The sequence below is a fragment of the Narcine bancroftii genome, chromosome 11, assembly GCF_036971445.1.
Source record: "Narcine bancroftii isolate sNarBan1 chromosome 11, sNarBan1.hap1, whole genome shotgun sequence".
In the NCBI taxonomy this organism is placed as follows: Eukaryota; Metazoa; Chordata; class Chondrichthyes; order Torpediniformes; family Narcinidae; genus Narcine; species Narcine bancroftii.
This window is the reverse complement of record NC_091479.1, coordinates 18,525,659-18,548,349: the sequence shown is the minus strand read 5'-3', so window position 1 is coordinate 18,548,349 and position 22,691 is coordinate 18,525,659. Positions and strand designations below refer to the sequence as shown.

Sequence of the window (22,691 nt, the reverse complement as noted above, 5' to 3'; positions counted from 1 at the left end):
GGGGAGTTGGGTGAGGGGTCTCTTCTGTCTGCAGTGGTTGCAATACCACTGCCCCTTGCTGATGTGACGTGATGTGCAACGGTTGGTGAGGGGGATGACTCACACGTCGGGGCGGAGCTGAGCTGTAAACGTGGCTGAGACATTGGAAGCAGCCGCTCCGGAGCTCTGAGTGTGAGGCTGCTCCAGGGGAGGGGGAGGTGGCACAAGATCCACAGACATTCAGGCAGGGAACAAGCCACAGGGGGAGGGGGGAGAGAGAGAGGAGGACTCAGAGAAAGAAAGGAGGCAAGGGGAAAGAGAGAGAGACACACACACAAAGCAGTGAAAGAGAGAGAGAGAGAGATACAGAGACAAGCAGTGACACAGAGAGAGTGGAGGGGAGAGAGAGACAAGGAGAGAGCACCACATACATGCACACCCACACACTCACTCTCGAGGGAGAAAGAAAGAGAGACATCCACGTATACCTCAGGTGAGACTGGGACAGAACGAGGGACACCAGAAGTGAGAGAGAGACCATACTTACAGAGTGAGACGTTAAGAGACAGTCACTCTCTCTTTCACAGCACTGACACATACGCACAGACAGACTCGAAGGGTGGTGAGATCAGTGGGACCTGTAAGGGAACGGGGAGAGGCTGAGCAGACACGGAGGAGGGGGTGTAACGGATCTGGGAGAGGGTGGTGTCGTGTGGGGAGAGTAAGGGTGTGAGGAGGAGGAGGGAGGAGCAGGGCGTGGAGTGAGGGGAGTGTAGAGAGGAAAGTGGGTGTGAGGGGGAAGGGGGTGTGACAGGAGAGGGGTTTGGGGAGGAGGGGGTGTGTGACAGGGCACCCTTTGGTGTTGGGTAGGTGAGCAGTGCCCGGGCAGCGTGGGTAGAGCATGAAGCCGATGCAGAGATTGCTGCAGCTGCCAGTATCGGCCGTGGGGCTGCTGAGACCGCTGGGCCAGGAGGAGAGCAGGAGCCCAGTGCTGAGCCCGGAGAGTGGGCAGCAGACGTGGTACAGCACCGTGCAGCCCGACGAGCTGAGGCTGCTCAGAACCTCACCGGAGCCTGAGCGTCAGGGCGAGGTCACGGCTGAGCCTGGCCCCAGCACTCCCATCCGGTAGGAAGCAGCCCCATCACGGGGGGTAGGATGCGAGTACGTGGTTGGGGTGTGTGGTGTGGTTGGGGGGTGCGCATGAGTGAGTGTGTGTATACGTATCTCACTTTCCCTCGTGTTTTCCCTCGCTGCCCTCCCCCCAGCTTTCTGCCTTCACCTGCCTCTGCCCCTGCCATTCTGCCCTCAACTGCCTCCACCCCACCCTCATCCGCTCCTGCCCACGCCCACCTCCACCGCCTCCTCCCGTCCTCACCCGCCTCCCCCTTCCTCTCTGCCCTCCCACCCTGTGCTCCACCCTGTCTCTGCCCTCACCCGCTTTTGCCTCCACGCTGCCCTCTGCCCACCCTCACCCACCTCTGTCCCCACTCTTGCCCTCCGCCCGTGCCTCTCGCTTCCTCCCCCCATAATCTCTGAGATGGGAAAGGGCATGGGGTTCCCCTTGCACCCATGGAATGAGCTGAGACACTTTCTGGGAATTGCTATTGCCTTTTGGGAAGGGACAGCAAACTTCCACAAGGGGCCCTGATCTGGGTATCATTAGCCCATCAGATTTGATGGAGGAATTATCATCCCCCAGTTTCCTTTCAGATTTTCCTCCAGTGCCTCAGTCTACACAAGGTCACGAGCAGACTTGGCCATGATCTATGTTCACTGATAAAGCTGGTTCTTGTGACAGAAAGGCTGTGCATCAACAGATAATGGCAGTGGGTGAAATGTACTAGAGGTGGGGGAGGGTGATCTCACCACCTCCCTTCCCCTTGCTGAATTATAGTACTCGGGCCATTTGTGTGAGGGAACGACTTTGGGTCTGACCAAACATGAAATGAGGGAGTGGTTGCAATTATGTCCGGCGAACCACACAAGTCCACCATCATCTCGGTGTTGTCTGTGCTTGGGGTTCAGTGAGGTTCAGAGGAAGTGTGGCCCAAGAGCAGTCACAGCTGAGTATGAAAGATGACGCTGAGGGAGCCCTGCTAGGGTAGATGGGGAGGTAAATTGTTGCCACAGATCTTGGCCAATGTTTCTCACCACGCTCCAATTCCTTGGCCCATTACCGTGTGGCGATGCAGCTTCACTGAGATCTACAGCATGGAAGCAGGCCCTTCCACCCCAGGCTGAGCTACTCTCTGAATCGGCCATCTTCTTGAGTGTTGTTGGGGGCTGTCCCACTGCTTCGTCTCCTCAGCAATGTGACTGGGGTCTTGTTCGCCCCTCTGCTTCCACAGCCACTGACTGCCCCGCTGAGTTCTGGGGGGGTGGGGGGGGGGTCTTTGTTTTTTGCTTGCATCATTGAGTGTTACTGTGAGCAGGCACCCCAAACAAACTGTGGGGAGCAGGAGACCGGTGCTGTGTCCAGAGAAGAGAAGCAAGAGCCCACACCCTGATCTGTCTCTGTTAGACAGCGGCTGAGCTACACCACGGTGATCCCCACTGTTAGCTTGTGGTCCCTCTTGTTTGCAACAGTATGCACAGCAGGTTCAATGCTTGCTCTTTAAATATATGGCAGTATTCAGCAGTGGAAGGTGGGGGGTGGGGGGAGGAGAGATCCCTTCTCTTGGCTTCAGGGGGTTCGGGGATAACTCCGCCTGAATTTTATTTGTGCTGTCTCACGTGGCCAAACAGTACCTCTGCTGCCTCACCCCAGTTTGATTCTAGCTGCCACTGTTTTCTGTGTGGAGTTTGCATGACCTCCCTGTGACTGAGATGTCCCTGTGACATCTCAGTGACTTACCCCTCGTGTGTAGTTGTGTGGTGAAATCTTTGGAAAGGGATTGGGGAGATTAAAATGAGATAGGTGTAGATAGGGTGGATTTGATGGTCGGAGGGGGTTTCTAAGTTGTACAACCCTGGGGATCGTGTGGTGCTTTTATTTTCACATCATATGGTTCTGGACTATTCATGCTCATGAATGTACACTTCAGGAAAATGAGTCCTTCGGCCCAACCTGTCTGTTCTAATCAATTTTTCTACCTGAGCATGTCTCATGTGTCTGTGTTTGTCCCACATCCTTGTAACTCATCCCTGTTCATTTATTTGTCTGAAAGTCTTTCAATGTTGTAACTGTACCTGCCTCTACCAATTCCACTGGGATCGTTACGCCCAACTCCTGGTGAAGCCCTCATGATGTTGATTGGATAGTTCTGGCTGAGAACTTCACAAGTGAGCATGTCCTCTGCATACCGTCCTCCGATGGCATGACATTGTGAGTACTGCTCCCTGACTTGAGTGGGGTCAAGGAGCAGACAGAATCCCCTGTGAAGGAAAGGGTCTTTTCTCTAACTGTGATGTCCGATTGCAACTCTGATGGAAGGATGTACTTAGAACCATAGAACATAACACCACAGTAAAACAGGCCATTCAACCCTTCTGCTCTGTGGCAACCTATAAAACTAGCTAGTCCCACTGACCTCTCATTCTGTAACCCTCCAGATCCCTCCCATCCATGTATTTATCCAATTTATTTTTAAAACTCGAGACTGAATCTGCATTTACAACATCAGATGGCAGCTCATTACACACTCCCACCACTCACTGAGTGAAAAGTTTCCCCTTATGTTCCCCTTATACGTCTCCCCTTTCAGTCTAAAGTTATAACCTTTCGTATTTTTCTCCCCAATCTAAGTGGAAACATCCTACTCATCTACTATGTCTATACCCCTCATAATCTTATAAACCTCTATCAAGTCTTCCCTCCCTAAAAGATCAAGTATTGCATCTTCTCTTGTTGGTACCTTTACATATTGATGTAAAAAAAACTTTCCGGTACACATTTGACAAATTCCAACCCATCCAGTCCTTTTACTGTAAGAGAATCTCAGTCTATGTGGGGAAAGTTAAAATCCCCGACTATCACAACTTTCAGTAGGCTTGCTATCTCCCGACAGATTTGCTGCTCCAAATCTCTCAGACTATTGGGTGGTCTGTAATACAGCCCTATTAGCGAGCTCATGCCCTTCTCGTTCCTCAGCTCCTCTGTAGACGAGTCCTCAGTTCTGTCCTGTCTATGCATAACTGTGATATTTTCCCTGACTAGCAATGCTACACCTCCTCCTTTCCTCCCTTGCCCTCTATCCTGTCTGAAACAAGGGAATCCAGGAACATTGAGCTGCCAGTCCTGCCCCTCCTGCAACCAAGTCTCACTAATAGCAATAATGTCATAATCCTTGTTCTAAGACCATCTGCCTTACCAACAACACTCCTCACGTTGAAGTAGATGCATGTGTGAGACCATTTCTTTCCTGAACAACCCTGTCTTTACATGCACTGTATGACCCTCATCGTCCTCCACTTTACTATAAGTTCTAAAACTCCGGTTCCCCTCCCCCTGAAAATCTAGTTTAAACCAGCCCCCCTCCAGTTCAGTCAGGACCTCTTCACCCAAGTCATTAGTCCCTACATCGACTATGACATGTGGTTGCCTACCCTCCCTTCAGAGAATTGAGAACACGCGATCCAAGATATCAGATTCTGGCACTAGGGAGGCAACAAACCATCCTGGATAATCGATCTTTCCCACAGAACCTCGTATATCCCCCTTGCTATCGAATCCCTTATCATGACTGCATCCCTCTCTTCTTGCTCTGATAGACTTTATCTCAAGCACCTTAGCTCCTGGTCTCACCAACCATCCCACTCCTTTCCATTGGAAGAAGAGACCATCAGATATTCTGATTAAAACATCATAGATAAAATAGGGTTGGAAAGAGAGCTTTAGCAGATTGGCCAAAAGAACTGAGAGCAGATGTTATGGTGAAGTTGTATAAGACATTGGTAAGGCCAAATTTGAAGTATTGTCTGCAGTATTTGTCACCTAACTACGGGAAAGTTATTAATAAGATTGAAAGAGCACCATGAAGATGTACTAGGATGTTGCCCGGACTTCAGGAACGGAATTACAGGGAAAGGTTAAACAGGTTAGAACTTTATTCCCTGGAGTGTAGAAGAATGAGGGGAGATTTGATAGAGGTATACAAAATTATGAGGGGGACAGACAGAGTAAATGCAAGCAGACTTTTTCCACTGAGATGTTCTAACCTCTTTAATGTCCCTTCTCAGACATCTATGCTCCAGGGACAAAAGTCTCAGCCGATCCAAGCTTTCATTATAATTCGTCTATCATTCTGGTAACATACTCATAAATCTTTTAATTTAGACATACAGCACTGTATCAAGCCAATTCGCCCCTACGAGTCCAATTTACACTCCACTAACCTACATCTCTGGTACGTTTTTAAACAGTGAACACTAAAGCACCTGGAGAAAACCCAAGTAGACATGGGGAGAATGGACAAACTCCTTACAGACAGAGTGGAATTCGAACCCAGGTCCAGTCCAGATCGCTAGCGCTGTAAAGGTGTTGCACTAACCATTATCACCAACCGTGCCAGCTAAAACCTTTTCACCTTAATGAATTCCTTCCTACAGCTGGGTGACCAGAACTGCGCACGATATTCTGAATATGGTCTCAACAATATCTTGTGCAGTTGTCACATCATGTCTCAACTCTGATACTTTGTGCCCTTGCTATTGAAGACAAGTTAACACTTTAGTCTCCGCCAAGTGTTGCCAATTTAAGAAAATTCTCTACCTCAATACTTGTTCTAAACCTCTCTGGCGCCTTGCCATTTATTACCCTGGTTTGCCTTACCAACATGCATCACCTCACTCTTGTTTGAGTTTAATTCCATTTACCATTCCTTGGTCCCTTTCCCAGTTGACCTGGATCCTGTTGTAAACTTTAGATAACTTTCTTCTCTGTCCACTATCCTTTTGATTTTGCAAACTTACCAACCTCTCTTATAGCACAGAGCTCCATCAGAGCATTGGGTCATGGTTTGTTGATTTTCACTGTGTCACCCTCTGTTTTCCCAACTGATGAAGATGGTATTAATTTGCGCAATTATTCTGAGAGCTCATTGGATTCCACCAAACAGCTATTGGCATTCCCCAAGAATGCAACAAACAGCACAAAGAGGAGACACTGTGTTCTTGTGCTGAGATGTGACTGTGTGAGATAGCTAACGCTGCCGATTTCTACCCAAACCTTCCATTTGTAGGGTATTTGGTCAGTGCGGTGCTTTGAGAAGTGCGTCAGGGTGGGGACCAATTGTTCTGACGTTTCCTGGTTGCCCACTCAAACCCCAGACCCGCCACCCCCTGTCGGGGAATCCTTTTCAAGTCATGAGCACAGTGCCATAGAATCTTTCAGCATAGGATAAGGCCCTTCTACCCATCATGTCCATGCTAACCTTTGTACTCACCCCATCTTTACTCATCCCATTTGCCTGTAATTGGTCTGTAACCTCTGCCATGGTGATTTAAGGTATTGTCTAGATGCTTCTTTAATGTTCTGACAATGTGTGCGCTCACCACACTCTGTAACAGTGTGTTCCAGATTCCTTAGGGTGAAGAAAAATCCCTCCTCCTATCCTGTTCAAACCTCCCATCTCTCAATCTTGTACCAATACCCTCTGGTCTTGGCTACTCTTACTGTCTTACCCATCTATCCCCCTAATTTCAAATGCCTTCATCAGGTCATTTCTGGGCCTCCTTTGCTACAGGGAAGGACAGCACAGTTAGTGTAGAGGTCAGCGCAATGTAATTTGACCCAGGTTTGAATCCACCGCTGACTGAAAGGAGTTTGTACGTTCTTCCCGTGACCCGGTTTTCTCCCACCTTCCAAAACGATGTATATGGTTTTAGGTTAATTGATGTATTTTGGGTGGCATGGGCCCATAGGTGCTCTCTGGTTAGGAAGGTATGTGAGTGGGGGAATAAAAAGGTTGAGAACCACTGCTCTAAATTAAAATTAAATTAAAAGTTAATAGAAGCTCAGTCTATCCACGCTCTTTATAACTGAGATGCTCCCATCCAGGCAATGTCCTGGTGAATAAATCCTTTTTTTTTGAGCAACCTAAATTTTTCAAACGTAGCTTTTTTTAAAAAAGATTTAGCATGCAAGTACAGCTCGCAAACCTGTCAGACATTTGATTGAATTTGCCTTTACCCAATGAAGATGATGCAAAGGATTGAGGGGTTGTGGATAGTGTAGAAGGTTGTTGTAGGTTATAACAGGATACGGCCAGAATGCAGAGTCGGGCAGAGGAGTGGCAGATGGAGTTCAATCCAGATAAGTGTGATTAATGCATTTTGGAAGGTCGAATTTGAAGGCGGAGTGCATGGTCAACAGTGTAGAAGAACAGAAGGACCTTGTTCTCAAGTTTGCTGTGATGGGTAGTTAAGAAGGCTTATGACATGCTGGCTTTATTAGTCATGAAAATGAGTTGAAAAGCTGTGAGGTAATGTTGCAGTTCTATAAAAATACGGGTTAGATTAGACTCAGGATATTGTATTCAGTTCTAATTGCCTCATTACACAGAAAAGGCAGAGGAAATTTACCAGGATTGGAGAGCGTGTCCTATGAGACAAGGTTAACAGAATCAGAGCTTTTCTAGGTGACTTAATAGAGAGAGGCATAACTTGGGTGGACAGCCATCACCATTTTCCTGAGGGGACAGTGGCAAATACTAGAGGACATCTGTTTAAGGTGCTGGGAAAAAAGTTTAGGGGAGATGTCTTTTTACACCCAGAGTAGTGGGTGCTTTGGCAGTGGAGTCTGGTACCATAGGGAAATTTAAAAGAAAAATAGAGGGCCATGCATGTGAGGTCTGCGCTCAGAAATATAATGTTGATGGTCCAAGTCACTCCGTACCAATGACCTCTGGCCTCATTGCTTTGGAAGCGATTCCCAAAGGAGCCATTGATGGGCAGGATGCTGGAATCCCCCTCTGCATCCAGAGTGAGATGAGGCCGAGGTGGCTGGCAGTGAACCCTCAGGCTATGGTTTCCCCAAACCAGGGCAGTCAACATTCCAGGACCTCTGGATTCATTAGGAATTCCTCATGGAGGGTTGTGGGGGAGGGGTAGAAAGAAAAATGTTAGTAAGAAAGGATGGGAAGTTGTGCTGCTTCGGAATTTGGGGACCCTGCAGGAATTTGCAACCCATGCATGGGATTGCTGTGTTTCCCACCAAGGGACTCACGGCTAATTCAGTGGAAGGACCTGTCAAAAGAAATCGTGACAGAGTTGTGGAGAAGCATTGGCTCCATATTGGAAACTTTTGAAGTGGGCACCAGGCGGATGTTTAAAAGATATATGGATTGACAGTCTTAGAAGGATATGCAGTCAAATGGGATGATCACAGAAAGCCATCTTGGTCAGCATGGAGGTGATGGGCTGAAGGGTGTGTTCCAAGCCTTTGATTATGATAAGGGCATTTTGGGCAGGTTTGGGTGAGACAGGGGTGGGGGAGGACAGGACGGGTGTAAGGGAGAGTGGCCGCATCTGACACTGATGAGCCAAGCTAAAAGTGTGCCGGAGGTTCTGGAGTCAGCAGACTCTGCAACCTGTCATTTCTCGGTGGAGAGCATCAGCGAATGAGAACCCTTCCCATACCAGCGCAAGGGCCTTGTTTTACCGCATCTTGTCACAGGAATGTTATGGCAGGAGGGATGCCTTGCAAACTACTTTCGCTGGCTGAGTGTTTACCTTGCTGAGGCCTGGAGTGAGTGGGAGAGGGATGTGTGCAGTGTCTGTGAGCTTTGTGTCAGGGTCAGATGTGTGTAGGAGGTGGGTGATTCCCACTGTATCTTCGCACAGATTCGACATTCAAGGTCAAAGACTTCACTGAAGATGCTTATTTGTCAAGTCCAGCGTAAACATCTTGGATTTACATTGAATAAAAGAGCTGGAATGAGGTTTTGGGTTCTTCTGGTGAGACAGAAACCTTGAATGGGAAGAGCATTCGGAAGTCCCTTTGGCCTACTTTTTCTGGGTTAGCTCCTTGAAAGTCTAGTCTTTCTCCCAGCCCTTGCCTACTAAGTTTCCTTTGTCATGATTTAGAAAATCATTCTGAAGTCCGTTTGCAGTGTCCCCATGAGCAGTCCACTCATCTCAAGAAATTAAAGTCTTCTCACTGCTGCACTTTACCAATATAAACTTTTAGTGTCCCGTGACTGACCTTCCTGGCGCTGGAAACTCTCATTCACTCTCTCTAAATGGTTTGTAATGATCACCACCTCCGTTAAATCTGCCTCCACCTCCATGCAAGATCCCCCATTTGTAGAGCCAGAAAGCACAGGGGAGGTCATTCAGGCCATTGCTCCTTTTCCACCATTGTATGTTTGGCCTGGAAGTCAGCCTGAAGAAAACTGAGGTCCTCCATCAGCCAGCTCCCCACCATGACTACCAGCCCCCCCACATCTCCATCGGGCACACAAAACTCAAAACTGTCAACCAGTTTACCTATCTCGGCTGCACCATTTCATCAGATGCAAGGATCGACAATGAGATAGACAACAGACTCGCCAAGGCAAATAGCGCCTTTGGAAGACTACACAAAAGAGTCTGGAAAAACAACCAACTGAAAAACCTCACAAAGATAAGCGTATACAGAGCCGTTGTCATACCCACACTCCTGTTCGGCTCCGAATCATGGGTCCTCTACCGGCACCACCTACGGCTCCTGGAACGCTTCCACCAGCGTTGTCTCCGCTCCATCCTCAACATCCATTGGAGCGCTTACATCCCTAACGTCGAGGTACTCGAGATGGCAGAGGTCGACAGCATCGAGTCCACGCTGCTGAAGATCCAGCTGCGCTGGATGGGTCACGTCTCCAGAATGGAGGACCATCGCCTTCCCAAGATCGTGTTATATGGCGAGCTCTCCACTGGCCACCGTGACAGAGGTGCACCAAAGAAAAGGTACAAGGACTGCCTAAAGAAATCTCTTGGTGCCTGCCACATTGACCACCGCCAGTGGGCTGATAACGCCTCAAACCGTGCATCTTGGCGCCTCACAGTTTGGCGGGCAGCAACCTCCTTTGAAGAAGACCGCAGAGCCCACCTCACTGACAAAAGGCAAAGGAGGAAAAACCCAACACCCAACCCCAACCAACCAATTTTCCCCTGCAACCGCTGCAATCATGTCTGCCTGTCCCGCATCGGACTTGTCAGCCACAAACGTGGACGTGGACTTTTTACCCCCTCCATAAATCTTCGTCCGCGAAGCCAAGCCAAAGATATCTATCTAACCCCAGAATTTCGAAGCATCTCTCACTTCCTAGCTTGAATATATTCAGTGCCTGAGCATCTAGGGGGAGAGAATTCCAAAAGATTCCCCATCCACTGAGAGAAGGAAATTCTTCTAATCTTTGTCCTGAATCATGGACCTCTTGTTTTGGGGGTTCTGACCCTGTGTCTAGACACGCCATCCTTTTCAAGCCCCATAGAAAGTTGAATGTTTCAATACCTCTCATTCTCCTGAAACTCAGCCGATCCTGCATCATATCTCCTCATTGCCCAAACAATCAGCCTGATCATAAATAACCAGTTTATTGTTACGTGTGCTGAGGTGTAGTGAGGAAATTTGTTGTGTGAGCAGGCCAGCTTGTCAACCCATACATAGCACAATCAAGGAGGTGCAGAGAGAGGTTAGTTTTACTGGTATGAGGTTCATTCAGGATTCCTATAGCAGCAGGAAATAAAGTGGCCTTGAACCTGGTGTCGCTCATGAATCTTTTGCGATAGGAGGAGGGGGATTTGGAGTGTGGCCAGGGTGGAGCGTCTTCTAATGTGTTGACTTTACTCAGGGACAGCAAGAAATGAGGGGCAGAGGAGGATTAGTGTGGTGGTGTGAGCTGCATTCATAACTCCAGAATGGGAAGCCAGGGTAGTGGTATGATGATGGTGTTTTCAGGTGGCTGAATGATTGTGCAGGGAGTGGAGGGATACGGTCATGTGCAGGCAGAGGACACGGTTTAATTTAGTATCTGATTCATCATATTTAGCATCGTATTCATCACAGGTAGACTTGGTGGGCCCATTCCTGTGCTGTTCTGTTCCATCTGGTCAGGCATTTGAGTTGAGAGATGGGACCTCCCAATGGGAGGCAGTTCCCATTTTAGCTGAGAGTGTCGGCCTGCATTCTGCGCTGAGACTCTGGAGTAGCATATGGGCCCGGCTCCGGATGACAGTTAGCTGTTAGTGTGAGGAGAGTGAGTGACTCAGGAGCAGATTTTTCCATGGGTACTACCTGCATTATTAACGTTTGGTGTTGGATAGCAAGGCCTCTCACAGTCACTGTAGCTTTCTCTACAGCAGGGAGATCGATTACAGCTTTGGGAATGGAGAAATTGTGTCTGGCCTTTGAATACTGTTGGCAGGATGTTTTGAATTCTGTGCCAATGCTGTCAGCTGATCCTGTACTCGAGGGACACCTCTCCATTCCAGCCACTGACAGCTTAATGATGAAAGCAGTGCAGCCAGGCGAGGCTAGGGCGCTAGCTTCTGGTAACATCAGAGCAGACTGAAACACCAGAAGTGATGGAAGGTGCCACAGTTTGCATAGGGCGACCATTGCTAGAGGGATTGAATTTAGAAGCAGGGAAGTTATGTTACACTGCAACCGTACAAGGTATCTGGAGTACTGTGTGTAGTTCTGGTCTCCTTAATTAGGGAAGGATGTACTGGCCTTGGAGGTGGTGCAGAGGAGATTCACTAGGTTGATTCCAGAGAAGAGGAGGAGTTAGCCTATAAGGAGAGATTGAGTCGTCTGTGATTGTACTTACTGGAATTTAGAAGAATGAGAGGGGATCTGATAGAAACGCATAAATTTATATAAGATAGAGGGAGGTAAGTTGTTTCCACTGGTGGTGGAGACTGGCCTCAAGATTTGGGGGACCTAGCCTCAAGATTCAGGGTAGTAGATTTATGACAGATGAGAAGGAACTGCTTTTGCTAGAGGGTGGTGAATCTGTGGAATTCGCTGCCCGTTGAAGCAATGGAGGCGACCCCAGTGAATATATTTAAGACAAGGTTGGACAGATTTTTTTCATAGGCGGGGAATTAAGGGATCTGGGGGGAAAAAGGCAGATAGGTAGTGATGAGCCTCTCATCAGATCACCCATGATGTCATTGAATGGCGGAGCAGGCTGGATGGCCGACTCCTCCTATTTTGTACATTCTTATGTTCTTATTCTCAATGGGCCCTAAGGCCCCCCCGGGAGAGGGGGGGGCACACATTTAAATAAAAGCCTGATTTTGGTTTCATCTCACGTAACATAAATATTTTTAATGTAGTCGGTAGGAGAGAAGTAGGGAAGAAACCAAAATTTAACTGCTTCATGTGTAAGGAGGGCCCATAAACTTTGAGCGAAATCCTGGGGGGGTGGGGGGGATGCGGCACAGCCAAAAAAAAGATTAAGAATGACTGGGGTGGAGGTTAACGTGATGATAGAATCCGTCACTGTCTGTAAGTAGTTGGTACGTTCTCCCTGTGGGTTTTCCCCAGGTGCTCCGATTCCCTCCCACCCTCCAAAAATATGTGGGGTTTGTAGGTTAATTGGTGGGACGGACTTGTGGCCGTGAGGGCCCGTTATCATGCGGTACCCCTAAAGATTTAAATTAAACTCAGCAGATCATGTCGCATTCGCAGGGAGTAAAAAGCAGTCCATGTTTCGGGCCTGAACCCTTCATCAGGAAGAGTAGCAAGGGTATTTTAAAATGTTACAGTTCTCCTGGAGATGGTGTGCTGCCAGTTATGTTTATCAGATCAAAACAAAATCTTGTGCCAAGTTCGTGAACAAATCTGATGCTTGGGCTTTTTCCGATGAAGATTCTCTTGCACACATTCGGCCCTCGAAACTGGGTGTGGTCTACAGTAGTGAAATACAAAAGTCTGCAGATGCTGCGATTGTAGAAAAAAACACAGAAATGCTGGAGGAGCTTGGCTGGTCTTGCAGCCTCCAGAGGAGGTGAAGATATATTACCCATGTTTTGGGCCTTAGCCCTTCAAGAAATAAGCAGAGAACAGGAAAGGGTCAGAATAAAGGCTAGCAGGGGGAGGAGTCCAGCTCCCACAGAGGTCACTGACCCAGCTGAAAGAAGGCAGGATCAGTGCAATGTTGACCCATTCCTCTTGAACCTGCACCGTTTTTGCTCCCATCCGCTGCACTGTTCGAGGTCACTGCCAGGTCCTCGATGCCACCCAAGGCCGGGAGGTCTCAGCGGGTCAGGCAGAACCTCTGGAGGCAAACGGTGCAAGTTGAGATTTAGGCTCCACACCCTGCATGGGGAAGGAGAGGGAAGGACAAATCTTGAACAAGGGAGAGGTGTGTCCTGCTGTATATGGGTTGTGTTTCCTGCCTCTTCCTCCCTAATGCAGGATCTGGACCCAAAATGTCGATTTGCCGCCATAGATTTTTCTAAAATTTAATTTAGACAGGCCCTTCCGGCCCACAAGCCCGTGCCGCCCCAATTAACCTACGACCCCCGTGCGTTTTGAAGGGTGGGAGGAAACCAGAGCACCTGCAGGAAGCCCAAGCAGACGTGGTGAGAACGTACAAACTCTTTGCAGACATTGCTGGATTCCAACATGTGCTGGTGCTAAAGCAGTATTGTGCTAAACTGTACTGACTCGTGTATAAGTCTTCCCAGCATTGTTTATTCCGGATTCCAGCATCTCGTCAGGCCTATTGAAGCATGTTTACAGGCTGTGATTCTGGAAGCCTGATGAAGATTCGTTACAACGCAGTAGGAGGCCATTCTGCTCATTGGGTTTACGCTGGCTCACAGTACCATTCCACCTCCCTATTTCTCTGTGATCCTTATTTCTGCTCTCATTTGGCTCATTTACTGCCTCGTCAAACTGACGAGCAATTGGCAGGTGACTTTCAACCAGCCAGCATATCTGGGAGTGCCAGTAATGCAGAAGCCCTTCTCGAGGTCTTGCCATGTTAAGTGGTGGGAGAGCGACTGCCAAGTGTGCAGGCTTCATTGAAGCCAGGCTACACATTATATTGGCCATCCATCGTCTTTCTTGGTCATCTTTTACAAAGCCTGAGACCTGTGCTACAAACAGTGTCAATATTTGTAAATTGCTGGAATGCCTATATTTTTTTTCAAATTTAGACATACAGCACAGAAACAGGCACTTTTGCCCCATGCTGCACAATTACACCCAAATAACCTACACCCCCGCTAGGTTTTGAGAGGTGGGAGGAAACTGGAGCCTCTGTGGAAAACTCATGCAAACACGGGGGGAATATACAAACTTCTTACAGACAGCGCGGGATTCAAACCCCTATCCCAATCGCCTTTACAGCCGTTTCTTTGATTAAAATCTGGGGGAGGGGGTCTCAAATCCAATATTCGAGCTGTGCATAGCCATTAACCTTTGGGTTGCAGTGGTACGGCAAGCAGAGCCGCTGCATCCCAGCAGTGGAGATGTGGGTTCAATCCCGGGGCTCTGCCTGTGCAGAGTTTTTTGCATGTTGTCCCTGCGACTGCATGGGCTCTCTTTCCCCCCAACCCCACCCCCCACCGCCACCACACTCCGGTCTCCTCTCATATCCCAAAGGTGTGAGGGTCCGTGAGATAGTTAGCTGCTGTCAGCATGTAGGTGAGGGGTGGAATCTTGGGAAGACTTGATGAGATTCTAGAGCAAATAAAAAACAAGTCAGGGTTAAAACATGGGTGCTTGATAGTCGCTGTGGGCTGAAAGGCCTGTTTCTAATAAACAATTCACACCGTGCTCGAGAAACTTTGCAGGACACACAGATTCCTTGGAAAGCAATAGGCAGTCAAGATTTCTGGCCTGACCCCTTCATGGTTATGAGCAAAATACAGACAGGCCCTGAATAGAAAGGTGGGTGGTAGGGGGAGGGGAGGAGGGGGGCAGGGGGAGGAGCAAGAGGATAGGCAAACAGGTAAGAGGTGGATAAAGGTGGGAGGGTAGAAGAGAAGTGATGGGGGGGGGGGTAACTCCAGAATGGAGAGAGAAAAGAAGGGGGGTGCAGGAGTTGGAGGAAAGGAGATAGAAGGATGGAGGAAGAGAGTGACTTGGGGGAGTGGATTGACAGTAAATGGAACATTCAGTGTTAATGCCATCCAGTTGGAAAAGGCCCAGTAGAATATTAGTTGTGTCTCCGAAGTGCTCTTGCCCAAAACGATGGTTATCCTTTACTTCTTTTTTTTTAAAAATTTTTTTATTATTTTTCACACCATAAATCACAATAGCCATGATATACAATTTTTCTTTTCCACACATTTACAGTGACTTTTTCTCCCCCCCCCTCCTCCCAAGCCACCCCCCCACCCCCCCCCTCTCAGGTTATCCTTTACTTCTTATGAATACTGTGTGACCTGAGTTTCTGTGCACTCCACCCCCCCCAGCATCTGCAGACGATCCCATTTAACACTAATCACAAGAGTTTGAGAAGGTCTTGCAGTTTTGCCTGGAGGCTTTGAGAACAGTCCATGCCTTGAAGAGAAGTCTAAAACTAGAGGGAGAGGTTTAAGGTGAGAGGGGAAATAATTGAAAGGGGCCTGAGGGGTAACTTGTCTCACAGAGGATGGTGGCAGATACAATAACAGCATTAAAAGACATTTGGACAGTATGTGGATAGGAAAGCTTTTGATCTATATTGGTCAAATGCAAGACATTGGTTGACATGGATGGATAGGGCTGAAGGGCCTGTTTCTGTGCTGCACAGATCAATGACTCCTGTACAATTCATCTTTCCTTCCCAGAAATCCATTACTGCATGGATTATCTGGTGTCGGGCACATGCGAAAAGAGTGGCCCGCCCTTCGGAACTGACTGACTGTGAAAAGGGCGCCTGAACTGAGGGTGTTGGCCTGGAGAGCGCTCTCGATGCTGCCCCTTTTATCTTGCTGGTGGAGTTGGTGGGTTTTGTGATGGTTGGGTGGTGTCTCCCCAGCTCCTCAAGGTGCAGGTCAGGTCGTCAAGTTTAGTGTTAACTGATTGCACAAATATATTCTGACAAAACAAACTTCTCCCGTCCTCAGTCCAAAACATGCAACACACATACAGACAAACAATGCATGTGCAGGCAAGTATTAATATCTACAAATAAATAAATATTGTAAATATGAGAGTCTTGGAGGTTAGTCTGAGCAGTTCCTTTGGTCATTTAGCATTCTCGCTGCCAAGGGAAGAAGCTGTTCCTCAGCCTGATGGTACTCCCATATTTCTTTTCCAACGGGAGCAGCTGAAAGATGCTGTGTGCAGGGTGGAAGGGGTCCTTAATGATTTTGCGTGCTCTCTTCAGACAATGATCCCGGTAGGGCTTAGAGACACACAGGAGTCCAGGGATCTGCTGTGTGGTAAAGCATGAACTTAGTGAAAGATTTCATCTGACTTGGACTGCAGAATGCTTGCGAGATCTGAGTATAGAGTTGGAAGTGCAGGGGAGAGCAAGATAGGGATGGTGTCCAACTTTGACAGACTACTCCAACCACCTCCTTGGTCCCAGTTCACCGACATGGAGTGAGGAGGTGTTCCAAAACTCAAAGCACCCCTTCCCATTAGAGGAATGGACATGCTCCCCACCCAACCTTTCCATGACTAGACTGAGGGTTGGACATTGGTGCAGAGGGGACAAGGAGTGCTTGTGTGCGAACAGCAGCGTCTGGGGTCGGGGAATCTGACCAGTGTGTGTTGATGGTGAGTGACCACTCTGTATTGGATTGGCTCGGCACTGAGGACCAATTTCATAAAAACTTACTTGGGTTTCACTCTCCCCAGACATGACGATCTAAAGGAGATGCTGGATAGTAATAAGGACTCGCTGAAACTGGAGGCGATGAAGAGGATTGTAGCGGTGAGTTTGATTATCCACCAGAAGCTTTATTGGTGAACATTTATGCTCACGACCAGTGTAATAGGTGAAGATTTCCGATCTTCAGCCCCAATACCAAGGATTCATCACCCCCTGGGTGAAGAAATATCTTCCTTCACACCTGTATCTTTATTCTGAAACTGAGAACCTTGACACTAGTTTCCCCAGCCAGGAGAATCATGAGCCCTGAATCAAACCTGCCAAATCCAAAGAATTTTGTACCTTTCAGTGAAATCACCTCCCATTATTCTTTGGTCCAGAGAGTAAGCCTAGCCTCATTAATGTCTCCTAATAGGATAAACCCAGAATCAATCTGGTTCACTTTTGCTGCACTCTCTACCTGCAGCTTTGCCCTTCCTCAGGTAGGGCAGACCAGAACTGTGAACAGTGTACCAAATGCATCCCATTCGCAATATAATGAGACCAAACCCTCTTGCAAATAATGACTACATAATATTTACCTGCCTAACTGTTGGCTGGACTTAAATGTCAACAGCTCCCTCTGGACACCAATCTTTTTCATACTTGCACTGTTCTAAAAAAACTTGCCATTTTATTGTTCCTACCAATATAGGTGACAATGTGTTTTTCTACATTATATTCCATTGGCCCTGACCTTTCCTTTTCACTTAATCCATGTGTATTATCCAATAATCCACAATCCAACTAATTGCAAATCCTGGTGGTTCCGCATCTGGCTCACTGGACACCCTGTTCCCATATTCAGTTCCCGCCCGCTGGAGTCCCCGTTCCCATGCTCCGCTCCCGCCCGCTGGAGTCCCCGTTCCAATGCTCTGCTCCCACCCGCTGGAGTCCCCACTGCCATGCGCCACTCCTGTCCGCTGGAGTCTCTGTTCCCATGCTGCGCTCCCACATCCACAACTCCCATCCCACCCTAACCCATCACCTTTCACCTCCTCCCCAATCCACCCAACACCAACTCATATCCCCATCACCTCCCTGACTCACCTAACACCCACTCAAATCCCCATCACCTCCCACCCCCTCTCTGACCTACTGAACACAATGCAGACCCACCCACATCCCCATTATCTATCATCCTCACCCTGACCTCACCTTCCACCTCTTTCACCTGCTCCCCAACCCCTGACCCAACACCAAGCCACACCTCCACCTCCCCACCACCACTGGCAAGATGATGGGTCTCCTCGAGTCTCAGTTTCTTAGATTCTGTGAAGTTCCTGCAGGATGTGGACAACTCCTGAGAGGAGAGAATGGGCCACTTCCAGCTCGCAGCTGTTGCTGTGGTTGGAGAGAGTACACAATGAGCTGTAAAATATTTATATATGGTGTGGATGGCAGCCTTCTCTGAATTATTTACACTAAGTTGTGGCCCGTGTTATTTATTTACCAACTTCCATCTGCCATGTTAAAACCAATGCATTTAATGCATCCTGTCTCACCTATCTCAAACGAGAAGCGGCTTTCTCTGCGATCTCCATCATCTCTGCACACTATGTTATATTTCCCATTCTTGTTCACAGGTCAGCCTCCTGGCATCTACTCTTGTGACTGCAAGAGATGCTCCATTTGCCCCCACATCTCCTCCCTCACCACCATTGGACCCCAAACAATCCTCCCAAGTGAAGCAACGTTTCACTTGTGAATCTGCAGAGGTCATCTTCTGCATCCGTTGCTCCCTTTGTGGTCTCCTCTACATCAGAGAGACTGGGCGCAGACTGGGATATTGCTTCATTGAGACCTCGGCTCTGTCCACTGCAATAATGGGGATCTCCCAGTGGCCATCCATTTCAATTTCCCGCCCCACTTCCTTGCTGACATGTCTTTTCTTGGTCTCGTGTGTTGCCAGACTGAGACTACCTGCAAATTGGAGGAACAACACCTCATCTCCTGTTTGGGCACCCACCAACTGGATGGCAATAACATCGACTTCTCTGTTTTCCGATAGAAAACACTCTCATCCCGCTTCTTCTTCCCCCTGTCTGCTTTGCGCTCTCTCTCTCTTCCCATTTCCCTCTATCTCCTTTCAGAGAAGCCAACATCAATTTCTCACCTTTCCTCCTATCATATCCAATTAGCACTTTTTGTCTGTTGGTCTGCACTCCTCCCCCTCCCATTCTTCCCCCACCTTTAATTCAGAGGCCTGTCTTTTTTCATTCATACATTGAGGAAGGGCTCAGGACTGAAACATCAGTAACATACCTTCTATGGATACTGAGACCAGCTGAGATCCTCCAGTTTTGAGGACAGTCTATGCCAGCTCTCAAAGCAATTCCATTGGTCCCTATCTCCCATTTATTTCTCTATCAAGCTCTCCTGACTCTCTCTCTCCCCTCCAACCACCTATACCTGAGGCAGTTTGCAGCAATCGGTTTAGCTACCAACTCAGGCCTGTGGAATTATTTTGTTTGCAGATGATCGCCAGAGGGAAGAATGGCTCCGAGCTCTTCCCTGCAGTGGTGAAGAATGTTGCCTGCAAAAACATTGAGGTAAGTGAAGACTTTTGCCACAGTTCCCATCAAGGTGAGGTGACCAGGAGAAACTTACCACAGCACATTGTGGAGCAGAGGGTTAAACCATTGACGTGGTGATCCAGAGCTTCAGTCCCAACAATGAGGACTGAGAGTTGGAATTCAGTTTAAAAATGCATGTTCAGTAGCACTCATGAAGACGGGTCATTTGACCTATCAGTTCTCAGACTTGTCCCTCAGTCCCTGTCATCTGTTTCCCTTTTGTACCCGCCATTGCTTTGCCATTCACCGCCGTGCAGGGTTAGCGTACAGCAGCCAGTTTACCGCAAGGGCCCACATGCCATAGGGATGTGGGGTGAAACCCAGAGAAAACCCACGTGGTCACAGGGAGAACGTGCGAACTTCACATGGACATCACTGGAACTCTGAGGTAACAACAGTACCACCCGTTAATATGTTTAAACATTCCCTTTGATTCACTCATTAGCTTCCCAAAGGTCTGAATCCCACAGGATGCCGAGGGAAATTTTTGGAATTTCCAAGATTTTTTCTGGTAGAATATTGTCCCATTATGGAAAGGAGGTGGGATAGGATGGAAGGGCTTAATGGCCCACATGTTCCCAAGCTGCTTTGATAGGTGGAAGGGGGGGAGGTGGTTGATTTTAATTTCCATAAATTCACGATCAAAAACTTGGCCACACAAAATTTCTGGATTGAGTTATATTTCACTTGTCCTCATTGATACGCAACAAGGACAAGATTTCGCTTGCCATCATCTACCAGCCTGCGCATCCATCATTTTATCCTCTGCAATTTCTGCCCCCTACCACCAGAAACATCTTCCCCTTTCCTCCCCTCTCTTTAGGATTCACCTACGCTCCTTTCACTGCTTCTTCCCCCCACCTTTTTGATAAGGTGCTTGCCTGTTTTTTGGTATACCCGACGAAGGGTCAAGGCCCGAAATGTTGATTATCTTTTACTTCCTATGGATGGTGCACGACCTGCTGATTTTCCCCAGAGCATTTGCTGAATTGTTGTCAAGAGGCAGCTGCTGCACTGAGGATCTGATCCCACACCAGTAGGTTGACCTGCTGCTCTCCTGAAGGCGGTTGATCACAAACTATGGTCGGAGGTCCATCAGGCACGAACTGCTGGTCTGAGACCCTCCCTGTCCCCCGGGCCTATCGTTTCCAACACCCAGGGATGGGTCATGAATCCCTAACCTCCTGACAAGGCATTCTGAAAACAACGTAGCCTCCTCGGAAGCAGAGATGCTGGAAATTCAATGTGTTGGAGGTTCTTGGCCACATTGGGCAAGGTCCAATGAAGCATTGTTAGCACAATGCTCTTACATTGCCAGCGACCTGGGATATAAAATCTGCTGTTGTCTGTAAGGAGTTTGCATGCTCTCCTCTTTACTCTGGGTGCTCCATTTTCTTCCCACCTTTAAAAGATGTACAAGGTTAATTGGTCAAGTGGGTGTAATTGGGCAGCGTGGGCCTGTGTGCTGGAAGACCTTTTAATGTGCTGTTTCTCCAAACTACAAACCTCTCCAGGAAGAGAAACCGTTTCGCATCAGAACTCCTCTTCCTGATTTTCCGCATGCTTTGGGATTTTGGTGAGAGCCAAAAGCTGGAGTAAAGGGGAGGGTGGCGAGTGGGAGAGGAGGTGCTGGTGCCAGAGAAGTGAATTCCAGTGCTGGCTTTGTCTTTGCCCACCCTGCCCTTGTAGGTGAAGAAATTGGTTTACGTCTACCTGGTCCGTTATGCAGAAGAGCAGCAGGACCTGGCCTTGCTGTCCATCAGCACCTTCCAGAGGGGCCTAAAGGTCAGTACACCTCTGATTGGACTCTAGTGTTAAATGGCCAGGCAGAGTCTAGAACAACTTGTAGTGAAAAGTAGCAGTTCCTCCACAGGATAGCACTCATTGTCAGTGCTTCATGGATCCAATTATCTTTGCTACCCTGCATTTGTTGCTTGTCCCTTGGTCGGAGAGCACTGTTTTCAGACTTTAGGTTTATCACAGTGAAATGGCAGACACTGGTCTCTCAGATGGGAGGGGAACAGAAGTTGCACAAGGCTGGGGTTTGTCTGCACTGGGGCACTGTGTTCACTGGTGGAAATGTGGGTTAACCTTTAGAAGTGGCACAGAATGACTTCAGTATTGGGGCCAGTGGGATACAATCTGACAGATTGTATTAGCTATTATTAATAAACTATTGTATTTACATCATTTTGATTTTGCACTAACTGCAACTGTGAGTATTTATCCTTAAATGTTTGAGGGTGGTTCGGTTAGCGTGGTTAGCATGAGGCTTGTGGTACCAGTGACTCGGGTTTGAATCTGGTACTGTCTGAGGAGTTTGTACGTTCTCTCTGTATCCGTGTGGATTTCCTCTGGGTGCTCCCATTTCCTTCCACATTCCAAAGGCGTACGAGGTTAGTACTGGTGTATTTGGGCGGCCCGGGCCCATGGGCTGGAAGGGCCTGTGACCGAGCTGCATCTCTAAATTAATCATCTTTTTCCCTCTCATATAATTTCAGGATTCCTTGTTTATCATGTAATTGTGCAGAACATGTAATATTACATGAAATTGTCTTCTGCCTGCCGTAAGACAGACCAAGAGTCACCATTACTGTCGTCCACCGCTCCTTACAATAAGAGAGAAAGAGAGTCCCTGAGTGTCTGGATTCACCTCAACGCTCCTGCAACCTCTGGAGCTGCATAGGCTCCTGTTCAATTTATTGGCAACCCGAGCTCCAGATCCAAATCTCTGACATGATTAGGAAGCTTTCAACGCCAAGGCCCTTCAGGATCCCTTTTTGCCTCAGCACCCTCTCAAAACCCAGCTCCAATTCCCCTGAGCCAATCTCCTGCAGCCAATGAGGGTCCCTCGATCGCAAGTGGCCTGCAGCCTGTATGGGTCCTTTGGGCACTGACCCCCCGCCCCCCACCACCTTGCTGGGCTGTTGCCATGGTCACCGTCCTGTAGAGTCGTCACCTCTGCTTCACTTGCTCAAAGGCGGGGGAGGGATGTGCTCTACCCATTTCTGGTGGCCTCCTCATTTCTGGTGGTCTGCAACTCCTCATGGCTGTTTCCAAGCATCTTAGGCACTGCCATCTTGGGCTCTGACCTCATAGTTGAAAGATTTTACTTATAAACAATGTCAGCTCCTTTAACAGGCCGTTTAATGCCTATACAGAGCCGACGGCATTAGGACCAGACAGTGAACCCCTTGGAACAGCGCTGTGTCTTTGCTCTCCTGGTCCGCACCAGCGGCAGCACTGCTACTACGGCAGCTCCAGTAGCGCCGCCATTTCTTCATTTAATTTGCACTTGTTGTTTTACGTCCTGCGAGACAGCAACTAGTAAGAATTTGTGCTTTGTCATACAGATAAGCACAATGTTTAAATGTTCTGAAATTCTTTTTGCTTG

The 22,691-nt window shown here is 48.3% G+C and overlaps 1 protein-coding gene across 8 annotated transcripts in view; it reads left to right on the top strand.

Annotated features, from left to right (window-relative positions):
• Positions 1-22,691, top strand: part of LOC138745583 (AP-3 complex subunit beta-2) — a 141,683-nt gene that overhangs the window by 38,110 nt on the left and 80,882 nt on the right. For 4 of the 8 annotated variants that reach the window (XM_069902785.1, XM_069902782.1, XM_069902784.1 and 1 more), the window contains exons 2-4: positions 16,709-16,784; positions 19,199-19,273; positions 20,987-21,082. In XM_069902785.1, the coding sequence (XP_069758886.1) occupies positions 16,709-16,784; positions 19,199-19,273; positions 20,987-21,082 (247 nt within the window). Of the gene's footprint in view, positions 1-815; positions 1,105-16,708; positions 16,785-19,198; positions 19,274-20,986; positions 21,083-22,691 lie in introns of those variants that run through there. The other 4 variants (XM_069902780.1, XM_069902779.1, XM_069902778.1 and 1 more) reach the window with 2 other exon arrangements.